Genomic DNA, 12,644 nt, shown 5'->3' on the forward strand with positions numbered 1-12,644 from the left:
GACCCGCTAACTCAAACCCCAGAAGATTGATTGTCTAGTAAGTGGAGACATGGCCTAACTTAAAGACTAATATTTAATGGATTCAGGTTACTCGTAACACTCTTCTTCCTCATCACTACACTATAGCTAGACAAAGTAAACTTTGATCACTGGACAAGTACCTGTTCTCTGCACCTACAGATCCTCTCAGACAACAAATCTGAATTGTTTCTTTCTTCATCAAGCTCCAGTTCCAACTGGGACATCTTGTCCTAAATGAAAAAGCAAAAGTAGTTCAATCGATTAGCCCTTCAATCTCTTTACACTGCCCCCAAGCATTTCTTTTTAGAACTGCCAAGGATCAATTTGGCTGAAGTATGAGTGTGCATATATGTGTTATATAGTTATATATACACATACGGTGTGTGTGTGTGTGTGTGTGTGTGTGTGTGTGTGTGTGTGTGTGTGTGTGTGTGTGTGTGTGTGTGTGTGTGTGTGTGTGTGTGTGTGTGTGTGTGTGTGTGTGTGTGTGTGTACACATTGCAGAGAGATGTTGGAAAAATACATTCTCTGTGACAACTTACCCAGGAAAAAGTATCTGTATTGTACTAGAAAAGTCTACAGGAGTTTGATAACCTGTTTGCTATTAACTTCATTATTTTTAAAAAATCAAAACTTCAGAACTGCTTTCTGCAGTGAAGTTCAACAGCTTGCTTCCAATTTGAACCTGACTTTCCTTTTCACTGCAGTAGCAAACTGAATAAACAGAAAAAAATATCTTTGAGATAATATCTCCACCGGGAAGGAATTTTGTAAATCTATCACAAGCTGAACTAGGCAAAAATGCTTTTTATAATTTATTCAGTGTCCAATAACTTATTATTAAATATTCATTGATCAGGTACACTTCCAGTAATTCTATGAGCATAAGAATTTGCCGATATATAATTAAAAGCAATGCAACAACAACAATATTTCTAGAAATACCCTAGAAATGCTACAACAGAGGATTTTCTTTAGAAATTACAAATTAAAATTAACTTCACAGCTATGAAAAGAGGCCATTTATGAAAGCAAGTTGAGGGCCTAATTCAATGCCCACTGAAGTTAATGCAAAGTTTCCCACTGATTTAATTGGGAGTGTATCTGTTCTTAATGTGCCCTGAAGTTAAAACTTTCTGATTTCCGTGCCTGATAAATTCAAGGAGAATTATAGAGGTAACTGACAAGAGCTTCCATTTGTCACCTGAGAAAAAGAAAGGAAAGTATTTAAAGGGCTCTCAAAATATAAACCACCATTTAGAACATAATATATTGTTAGATTTGCTAAAGGCTCACCCTTGGAAGATGCCAAAATAGTTTTTACGTTACCACTGTCCTAACTCCGATTTTTCCATCAAATGATATCAAAACATATTGTTGCTTCCAAGGCACAACCACAATAAAAAAATTAAGTGTTTCCACTCATGTCTAGCAACAAATGTATTATACATAAGCACCAAGCATCCAAAGCACACCCCATCAAAAAGCACCTTTTACCTCCATGAGTTTCATTTGTCTCGCCCGATCATCTTTCATGTGATTTTTGGCTTCCAGTTCATATTCCAAACCTTTCATAGTCTGTTCTAGCAGCTGAGTTTTTGTAATTGCCTCATCATGAGCTCTCTGGTGGTCCCGTAAATCCTCTTCCATAAGATGCATCTGAAACAAAAATGCAGGTGGCACAAATTTATAATATATTTATTTGTAACAGTAATGCCAGTAAACAAGCTACACTTCTGAAAGACTTGTTTTTAAAGTTATTTAAACTTTAAATAACTCTGTGTTTATTAGAGCCATTTTTTACTTCAGCCACAAGATGGCACCAAGTAAATAATTTTGGATCAGAGTTCTCAACGAGGATGATACCCATCAGTTTACATCTTTCACAGTAGTAAATAAGACAAATTGGAATTTGCATTTAATTCTCTTTTTCTTAGCCACACATAGTTGGCCACTTGCCCTCCAGCTTTGTGGGTGATTACATCCTTGGTAACTCTTTCCATCCGGTTTGCTTGCTTTTCATAACATCACTTCAGTTTATTGGTGCTGCTTATGCCCCTTACTTTGGCACTCAGTCAATATTATGTTTATGGTATAATTGCTATTGTATATATTAACTATAGCTCTATACATATATAGTAGGAGGTGCATCTCATGGGGAGGGTTTTCCCTCCTAACCACATTAGGAGTGTTTCATTATATTCTCTCACTCAAGCTTCCAAAGTCTCATTAGAAGGCACAGTTAGCAGCGAGGCTATTAGCTTTTGTTCTGTGAGGAGGCTCTCTGATTTGTCAGGTGTTAACATACCTTTCAGTGCACAATCTTGTATGACATGCTCCGAATTTTATTTCCAGTTCTCCCTCACATTCAGGGAAGTCAACAGAATGGCTAGGACTCCTAATTCAAACTACCATTATTCCTCCTGCAAGGAGGTTTAATGGTAGTTCGAACTAGGAGCTTTAATTCGAACTACCTAGTCCGTGCCGCGTGTAGCTGCGGTGAGGTAGTTCGTACTATGGGGCATTTAAAAATGGCGGCACCCGGGAACATGTAAATGAAGCTGGGGTATTTAAATCCCAGGCTTCATTTGCAAGTTCGAATGCCTACATTAGCCACCCTAGTTCGAACTAGGGTAGCAGTGTAGACATACCCTGAGAGATTTGGGAAGGAGATGGCAGGAAACAGAACAATTTGGATTTCAGCTCACACACACTTCGGAACAGAAAGGGCATGGAATCTCCTCCACCTGTCGCCTTCTTTACTGTTTGAATAAACCTTCTTTGAAGGATAACCCTTGGAAGAATCCACTTCATGGGTTCATTGGACTATAAAGAAAGGGGTGACAATCCCAAGTTCTCTCTCTTTCACTTAAGACAAAGGCACCAGCATGTTTGGGCCTCTGGGAGCGATCCTGACCAAGGAAGGGGTCAGTCACTATCATAGTGAACGGCAGGGGGTGAGAAAGGCTGTCTTAAAGCTTTGAACCAAAACTTGCTAGACTAAGTTTTGGACTTTTAAATGCATTTTTTCACTTTCATTTGCTTGTAACCATTTCTAAATGTATCTCTTATTCCTGAATTCTCTTAAAACCCTAACTGGCATTATTAAAATATGGTGGGGAGAGGGAACCAATTCAGTGCTGTGTTTAAATTGTACTGTTTGATAATGCCAGTTACAATACACTGCTGAATACTGACTTCACACAGGAGAAATGAACATTAATATTGAAACTCTCCAGGATATTGCAGAACACATGTAGTAACCAAAGATGGTGGCAGCCAGTGTGACCAGTGTGTTGCTGACAGGTTAATGGAATCAGAACTGCTAGACTAGTGCAGAGACCTACATATTGGTAGACTGTTTCTGAGCAGCCCAAATTGGGAGCTATAATAGCAAAACATTATGAGGTACCACCCAAGGTTAGTGGGGTAGAAAGTGATAAAACCTCTTTCTGGTCTGGATTGCACCCTGAAATGTGACAATGTTTCCAATTATTTTAGTGTTTATGAAAGATGCTGGATTGACATCCCTGGAATCCAATGTCTTAGGTCTTCACCTACAGCATGGACAACAGTAAAAAGGAATTCCTACACTGCCTAGCCACATGCCTCAAAACGGATTTGGGAGGACCACTAAAATGAGCAAGAGATAATGGACCCCCGCGCTTCCTACTCCTACCCCTTTGCCCCAGCACTTCTGGAGCGTGCGAATTGCCTGATTCGCATTCCATCCCCTTCATCCTCCTCCTTCCAAAGTTTGAACAGCCGCAAATGGCTGATTTGAGGCATTCCAGCTCTGGGAGGGAGAGGAAGAAGCAGAGATGGGATGCGAATCAGTGGATTCATAGTGCTATGAAAGTGCTGTGAAGGAGGGGAAGGAGTAGGAAGTGTGGGGGTAAACAGGAGTGCATGGGCCACAGGTGGAGCCTCAGTGGACCGCATGCAGCCTGTAGGTTTCAGGTTGCTGCTCTGTCTTGTCAAAGAGAAAGAGAAACAAATTGAATGTTCCAGCCTGAAAGGTCAAATTATTAATATATATATATATAACACTGAGAAGCTCTATGATCTGTTCATTCTCAAAGCTTTTCCAAATACTGAACAAGTGTAGTTAGAACTCTGAAGAGGCTGGACTGATTTTATGGTAGAATTTACATACTAAAGAGGCAGAGACTTCAAGGCTGTGACTGATTCTTGGCTGCATAGGCCTGCGGCATGGGGGAAATAGAGAGGGCAACTGCTCTGGGGCCATTTGTCTATTGTATCCAGTAAACCCCACTGCCCTTGTAGAGGTACCAGCCTAATGACCATCCTGCAAAATCAAACACAAAAACTTGATGACTGAGATCAATCTCTCCTGATGAAGTGCGCAAGAGCATGATATCAAAGAGTCTTAGTTCTTAATAGTGTCTCAGGAGGCTAGTTAGGTCAAAGGTTAAATATGTCATTCGACTTCTGAGCCAATACCTCATCCTGCATTTTTGTGGCTATGAGGCGTGACTTTTCTAACTCAACATTTTTGTCTTTTAATTGTCTCTGCATTTCTGCAAGTTCCCTGCGATTTTTTTCCTTGTATTCATCAAGCCGGTTCTGAAGCTCCAGAGTGGATGACCGGGACACTTCAACAATTTCAGCCATCTGGCAAAACACAAACACAGACACATAAAATTCCTTATGAGCAAAGCAATGCTAGAAAGGAATCTGTCTTCATTAGCACCACAGGAAAATGTTTTTCTTCCTAACTCCAGTCTCTCGTATGTAAAATTAGGGCCATAATTCTTTGTGTGGAGAACATTTTCAAGTTGGTATATTTACCTAGCTGAAATTCTATGCACCAGCTTAAAAATACACAACTCTAAAATACACAATTTCTAAAATGTGGGATAATACATTTCCCAGAATGACAGAAGTTTTTACAGGTGGTTTGTATTTAAATCTGTACAAATTAGGATTTATTCTATGAAGCCATCACTGAATATTTTATCATACCAAAACTAAGCTGGTTACTCACATTTGGTGGCAAAAATAAATATAACTATGAAGCAGCAACTGGCGAAATCAGCTGCAAGTTATGCAAAGCAAGTACTGACTGCAGTCAGTTGTACATAATAGAAGAGAGCTCAAGTATGGCATCTTATTTTAACAAAGCAGGAGTGTTTTACCATGGTATTTTTACATTGCACCTTTCCAACTTCTGTTCCAGTCCAGAAAGCTTTTATTGATAGTCACTAGGTCAAATACACTAATAGCAAAGTTCACATTTCACTTTCATTTACACTTCTTTTAAGCTCTTTTCTTTGTAATTTGGCAGTTTATTTGCTTTTTCCCATTAGATATCTAATCTCATGTAGCTCTTTTTCCTGCAACCTTACCTCCTTGTGTAACTTCTCAATAGTCTTGTCTAGTTGCCATCGCTCATTTTCCATTTCATTCTTTATCCTCTTTAATTGTTCCTTCTGGTTAGTTTCATCTTTTAACTGTTCAGTTAACTGTTGCTGTTCTTGAATAAGCTGACTGAATTTTTTCTGCATTGGATGGAAAAGTTACATTGTGAAACAAGACAGCCATAACCCTCTGAGAAGTCAGAGGAATTTGATGAATAAATTAACACAGTGTTTCCTAAATGGTGTTCCGCGGAACCCCGGGGTTCCACAAAGTGAAAATAGGGGTTCAGCAAGACAATTCCATTACAATAACATTTTATGATTTTTTTAAAATTAATATTATGTGATTTTTGTTTTTAAATGTGTGTAATTAAACTAAATGTTGATCTCATGACTTTGTTTAGCACTTGTTTATTATTATCCTTACTTATTTGTGGTCTACTTTTTCAGCTCCATATATTAGACTGTTATTAGGGGTTCCACAAAATACTTTCAAGTTTTAAAGGATTCCGCTGGCCAAATAAAATTGGGGAACACTGCATTAACATATCCTATGAAGCTACAATAATAAAAATCATAGTGTGCTGTAACACAAAATAAAAAAGAAAGTTGCCACATCAAGCTTTGACAATCCATCTATGACAAATAAAACATTGTACAGCCACGTAATATTTTCTTATGTCTGCAAGTTCCTGAAATGCTGCACAATTCTGAGGATCTATGGCCATGTGTCTTGTTGGCTCTATCACATGCAATGTCCACAGTGAGCTGAAGTTGCACAGTGCCTAGCAAATTTTATCTTCTATACAGAATTCAATATGTTATTTCTGGTTTCATATTTCCTTTGTTGTTGTTGCTTATTCTGGCTAAAAGTCACTTTCACCTTGATTTGCTTAGCCTTTTCCTCAGCATTCAAGAAATGTGTTTGAGTTGATGTAATAAACAAAAGTACTCTTCCAGAAAAACACGAAAACTATTTTTATTAATGTTTTAATTATATTTCCATAGCACCCAAAAGCCCCAATCAGAAATAAGCATAATTGTCTCAAGTGCTGTACAAAGAGAACTAGGCAGGGGTCCCTCTCCTGAAAAGCTTGCCAAGTTAAATAACCCTTTTACCAAAGCATTTTATGTTACTGTTCCAGCTGGGCCTCTTTTCATGCATTAAGGATCTTCCTTGAAAGAGATGCAGAGCTGTACTGTATAGTCACATAGGGTGCATCTACACAGCACCCTAAACTCGAAGTAAGATACACAGTTTGCATTATGCAAAGTGCGTATCTTATTTTGAATTTCAAAATAGCATATTTTGAAATTTTGGCACGTCCATGCAGCGTCAAATTTTGAAATAACTTGCAATTTTGTGATATTCCGTAATCCTCGTGGAACGAGAGTTACATGGATGCCGAAACAGCATGCCCGTTATTTCGAGACCTCTCTCGAAATGGCAGGCATATTCAAAAGATTCAGGGTATCCCGAAATAGCCTCACTGTGTAACTGTACCCATAGTGGGCTAGGAACTGCAGAACACCAACTATGCATGAAGATCAATGAAGATGTTCAAGAAATTAACCTCTTCAATCAGAACTATTTGGTATCTTCAACCATATATTCTATCCCTAATTAAAAAGCACACTGGACACAAAATTATCATGGAAACAAAGCTAAGAGCTTGCATCCATTTTTCACTGGCTGCCTTTTTAAGGTGAAGAGATTGATGTCAAGTTGCTCCTTTTTGAGGTTTAAGGACAGTAATAGAGGTGAGGGGAGCCTAGCTGTAGTGAGAGCACGAGTCTCATGTTGGTGAGTTTCAAACTCTTTGTTATCCTCACCCATGAGAATCCCAACAGAGGGAACCACGGCAGCCTTGGCAGTGGCATCATCCGAGAGAAGGAACCATCTTTCCTTAGAGAACCCTCCTCAGGCCTCCACTTACACTTCAACAAATCTGAGAACTTCTTCAGAGGCATTTTCCGTTTTAATCGTTGTGGCTCACTGGTAATAATGGTCTCTCTTTTTTCTGTCAGGTCACTTGGCTTTTCGAAAGGTTTGCTATCAGGTTTAAGCAGGGCTGGCTTTTATCAAACTGAGGTTTCACTGAAATGTTTCCATTACATTAAAAAAAAAAATTCAGTGAGAACATGACACCAGAGTCACTAATCCCTAGCATGTGCAACACAAATAGTGCAGCATGTGCTAGTTCATGCATGAAAAACTGAAATCCACAAAAAACAGATGATACAGAAAAAGGAAACCAACTCATCTGTTTTAATTACTCAAACTGGGAGAAACATTCAGAAATAGTTAACAGCAATTTAAAATTTAAGAGTCGCTTTTTAAAAACCTATGTTCAAAAGACCTGGGTTCTAGTCCCAGTTCTGCAGGTGGCCTTCTGGATGAATTTAGGCCACTTCACCTTTGTGTGCCTCACATCCCATAGCTGGGGAAAAAAAGGGGGAGGGACCTGCACGCACTAAAGATGTGGATGTCCTTTTGTAAAGCTCTCTAAGGATAAAATGTGCTATAAAAGGACCAAGAAATATCTGCAAGATAAATAGGTTTTTCCCCCAATGTACAAGTTCTTACACAGCAGTGCCTTTTAAATATTATATCTGGCATTTATGTGGTTTGCTTTATTATATTTGAAAATATATTTTAAACACATTTGTGAGCACTTCCACAGACACTTTATAATTAATACTAACTACAGCTGTGGTTTGCATATGGAACAAGAAAAGAGTGTCAATAGCTTTAAAAAATGATCTCTCCGTTGAGGTCCATGGCATCCATTCCAATTCCATATGCTGGTGTTTATCACATATGAACACAGACATTTCTAATGTGTGTGTTGGAGTTACAGGCAGATGTCTAGACAACGTACAGTGATAAAGCATGGTCATCTAGGAGCTACTAAATGTTGTTCAGCCCTTCCCAGTCTAGCTGGCAACACAGAAATTTAAGAATCCTAAAGAGGTTTATTTTAGCATTGTACAGGCAGTCCCCGGGTTACGTACAAGATAGGGACTGTAGGTTTGTTCTTAAGTTGAATCTGTATGTAAGTCGGAACTGGCGTCCAGATTCAGCCGCTGCTGAAACTGATCAGTTTCAACAGCGGCTGAATCTGGACGCCAGTTCTGACTTACATACAGATTCAACTTAAGAACCCCAGGCATCCCCAAGTCAGCTGCTGCTGAAACTGATCAGCGGCTGATTCCAGGAAGCCCGGGGCAGGGGCTTCCTGTAGTCAGCCACTGGTCAGTTTCAGCAGCGGCTGACTTGGGGACGCCTGGGGCAGAGCAGCTGGGGTGCTGCTGGGTTGGTCCAGTAGCGCCGCCGCTCCTCGGCGCTACTGGACCAACCCAGCAGCACCCAAGCTGCTCTGCCCCAGGCGTCCTGATTCAGCCGCTGCTGAATCTGACCAGCAGTGGCTGAATCAGGACGCCTGGGGCAGAACAGCTGGGGTGCTGCCCGGTTGGTCCAGTAGCGCCCAGAGCGGCGCTACGGGACCAACTGGCAGCGCCCCAGCTGCTGTACCACAGGTGTCCGGAGCAAAGCCACGGAGCACGGGGGCAGCGGGACAGCCCAGATGTGCCATGGCTGTCCCGCTGCCCCCGGGCTCCGTGGCTTTGCTCTGCTTTGCTCCCCATCCCCCTGGTCTGCAGACCAGGGGGACGGGGAGCAAAGCCGTGGAACACGCGGGCAGCGCGGCTTTGCTCTGCTTTGCCCCCCCGTCCCCCTGGTCTGCAGACCAGGCGGACGGGGGGGGGCAAAGCAGAGCCAAGCCTCCGAGCGTGTGGGCAGCGGACAGCCCTGTCCGCTGCCCACGTGTTCTGCCGCTTTGCTTCCTCTCCCTGGTCTGCTGGAGACCAGGGAGAGGAACAGCCCCATTCGTAACTGCGGATCCGACATAAGTCGGATCCGCGTAACTCGGGGACTGCCTGTAGTTCTAAAAGCTGGAAAATCCCTGGGTCCCTGCTCAGGTGTCATCTTCCAAGAGGCCATAAAAATCTCTTCTCCCTTCCCCCTCAGTCCTTCACAAACCATTTGGTTTTACAGACTGTTTACACATGCTTGAGAAACAAATCCCACAGACACAGATTAGTGAACTATACCGTGGCAGAATGATGATGCCAATGGAAGCTGTTCTGTGCTTGCAATGTGCTGAAGCAGGGAAGGAGGGAGGAACATGCATGGCTTTGTAGCAAATCTGTTTAGTTTCTCAACTTTAAAATTATCAGCAGAAATCAGAAGTCCTGACACTTATCAATCACCAACTTCACCTGGAATTCTTTTCACCAATATAAGTTATTTTTATATGTGAATAGATTTTGTTGTTTATAGGAGCTAAGGGCAGGGACTACATGTTAACACTAATCAGATGGGTAGCCATATTAGTCTGGATCTGCAAAAGCTACAAGGAGTCCTGTAGCACCTTATAGACTAACAGATGTATTGGAGCATAAGCTTTTGTGGGCAAAGACCCACTTCGTTAGATGCATGTAGTGGAAATTTCCAGAGGCAGGTATAAATATGCAGGCAAGAATCAGGCTAGAGATAACGAGGTAAATTCAATCAGGGAGGATGAAACTACGATATCCACATGAGGAAGTAAGGAAAAAGATCAACAGAGCCAGATGTGTACCCAGAATCCTCCTGCTGCGGGACAAGCCCAAAAAAGATACCAACAGAACACCACTGCCATCACCTACAGTCCTCAGCTAAAACCTCTCCAACTCATCATCAGTGGTCTACAACCCATTCTGGACAACGATCCCTCACTTTCACAGGTCTTGGGAGGCAGGCCAGTCCTCGCCCACAGACAACCCACAAACCTGAAGCATATTCTCACCAGCAACTATACACCATACCACAATAATTCTAACTCAGGAACCAATCCCTGCAACAAACCTCAATACCAACTCTGCCCACATATCTATATCAGCAACACCATCACAGGACCTAACCAGATCAGCCATGCCATCACTGGCTCATTCACCTGCACATCTTCCAATGTAATATATGCCATCATGTGCCAGCGATGCCCCTCTACTATATACATCGGCCAAACTGGACAGTCCCTACGCAAAAGAATAAATGGACACAAATCAGATATTAGGAATGGCAATATACAGTAATTCCTCATTTAGCACTATAGATATGTTTCAGAAAATGATTGTGTTAAGTGAAAACGTGTTATGCGGGGTCAATTTTCCCATTGAAAATAATGGAAAAGGTGGGGGTTGCGTTTCAAGCATTGGTGTCTGTTGGGACCGGGACATAAGGTTGGGGGAGAAAGGGGACTGGGTAACAGCAGGGAGGGGAGGTGTTTGGCTCTGGGGAAGGAAAGGGGAGGAGAGGAGAGGGGGATTGGGTTGGGAGTATGCCCCTGTGACGGGTCTGCTGGGACCTGCACTGCGTCTGGCGAGAGGGGATTGCTAGGGAACGGTGTAGCGAGCAGCGAACCCTCCGCCACTTTGCAGGGAGGCGGGGGAAGCCCCATGCAGCCGCCAGCAATGCTGGGGAAATCGTGTTATTCCGGGGACAGTCGTGTAATTCAAAAAATGTTCCCTAAAAAAAAATTGTGCTATCACAAAAACGTGTTAAGCGACCATGTGTTAAATGAGGAATTACTGTACAAAAGCCTGTAGGAGAACACTTCAATCTCCCTGGACACACAATAGCAGATTTAAGGGTAGCCATCCTGCAGCAAAAAAACTTCAGGACCAGACTTCAGAGAGAAACTGCTGAGCTGCAGTTCATCTGCAAATTTGACACCATCAGCTCAGAATTAAACAAAGACTGTGAATGGCTAGTCATTACAAAAGCAGTTTCTCCTCTCTTGGTGTTCACGCCTCCAGATCAGCTGCTAGAAGTGAGCCTCATCCTCCCTGATTGAATTTACCTCATTATCTCTAGCCTGATTCTTGCCTGCATATTTATACCTGCCTCTGGAAATTTCCACTACATGCATCTGACGAAGTGGGTCTTTGCCCACGAAAGCTTATGCTCCAATACATCTGTAAGTTTATAAGGTGCTACAGGACTCCTTGTTGCACGTTAACACTACTGGATTGCAACACACTGGATCAACTACTGAGTCATATAAATGTTGTTCAGATACGTGGTAGTGTTCGGAAAATGGTAATTTCAAATCTACCATTTTTGTATTCATTATATTGGGCCATACTCTTAACATCCTGAAATGAAAATGAGTTTAATTCCATATACCTGCGTCTCTACTCTTTTTTCACTCATGTTCCCAGACTAATAATTATTTTAAATTCAGGATAACAAACTGAAATGAAACATTTCAAATTTGGGAATGTCAAAATATTTCATTCCAATCAAAAAATTTTTAACAAAGTGTTTCTAAATGTCCATTTTTGTAAAAACTTTTAGTTCTGTGAAAAGTTTTGTTTTTTCAATGTTGTATCCCAATTCAGGATGGAAACAAATGGCCAAATTTTGCAATTTTCCAGAGGGTGAAAATTTCAGTTTCCAGTCAGCTAACAACAAACTGGAATACTTATTTCAAGAATGTCACTCCAGACCATTCAATAAACAGAAAGGCCTAATGATCTGTCAGGATTGCTCTCTCTCTCTCTCTCTCTCTCTCTTATTTTCCAAATCCCTACATCTAAAAGATACATTAACTGCCCTACCTTCGGAGTCATGTTAAGACTTGTTTTTTTTGGTCTGTAGCTACCACAGCATAAAAAAAACTGCTCTGGCAGTCTCTACTCTCCATTTAACTTAGGGTCTGACAAAGTCTGGAGGTGTTACAGGGGAAGGAGGTAAGATCACAGCAATTCTCTTCCCTCCATCTGTCTGAGAAAAGGTGACTAGTAAACTAACTGTACCCAATAAAGAGTTCCAGCTGTGAGTACTCAGACTCTACACTAATGGTGCTCTCTCGGTAGCAGTATGGCTCTACACTTGTCCCCCTACAGAGCTGCTGCTAACAGGTAATTAGGAAGGAAGCCTCCATTATAGAGTATGATTCAAGATATAGTTCCTCTTTTTAGAGATTACATTTCCTATAATATGCCCTCAAACTTAATAGTTTTCATAGCAATACTTCAGCAGTATTATCATAATACTTCTGATAACCAATGAGAAAAGATTGCGAGTGGAAGAGTATAAACAGTGTACCATGAGATATTCACCAAGTATACCCACCACAGATGATTTTACAGCACTGCTTCCAAAAATTAACACATTTGTATTATTCTGAGCTCTAT

The 12,644-nt window shown here is 41.3% G+C and overlaps 1 protein-coding gene across 7 annotated transcripts in view; it reads right to left on the reverse strand.

Annotated features, from left to right (window-relative positions):
- CGNL1 (cingulin like 1) overlaps positions 1–12,644 on the reverse strand; it is a 134,925-nt gene that overhangs the window by 18,801 nt on the left and 103,480 nt on the right. For all 7 annotated transcript variants that reach the window (XM_025190061.3, XM_075897322.2, XM_075897323.2 and 4 more), the window contains 4 exons: positions 5,391–5,543; positions 4,486–4,656; positions 1,519–1,680; positions 162–251 (listed from right to left, as the gene is read on the reverse strand). In XM_025190061.3, coding sequence (XP_025045846.3) covers positions 162–251; positions 1,519–1,680; positions 4,486–4,656; positions 5,391–5,543 — 576 coding nt within the window. The remainder of the gene's footprint in view (positions 1–161; positions 252–1,518; positions 1,681–4,485; positions 4,657–5,390; positions 5,544–12,644) is intronic.

Source organism: Pelodiscus sinensis, chromosome 14 (assembly GCF_052426305.1).
Source record: "Pelodiscus sinensis isolate ZL-2025 chromosome 14, ASM5242630v1, whole genome shotgun sequence".
In the NCBI taxonomy this organism is placed as follows: domain Eukaryota; kingdom Metazoa; phylum Chordata; order Testudines; family Trionychidae; genus Pelodiscus; species Pelodiscus sinensis.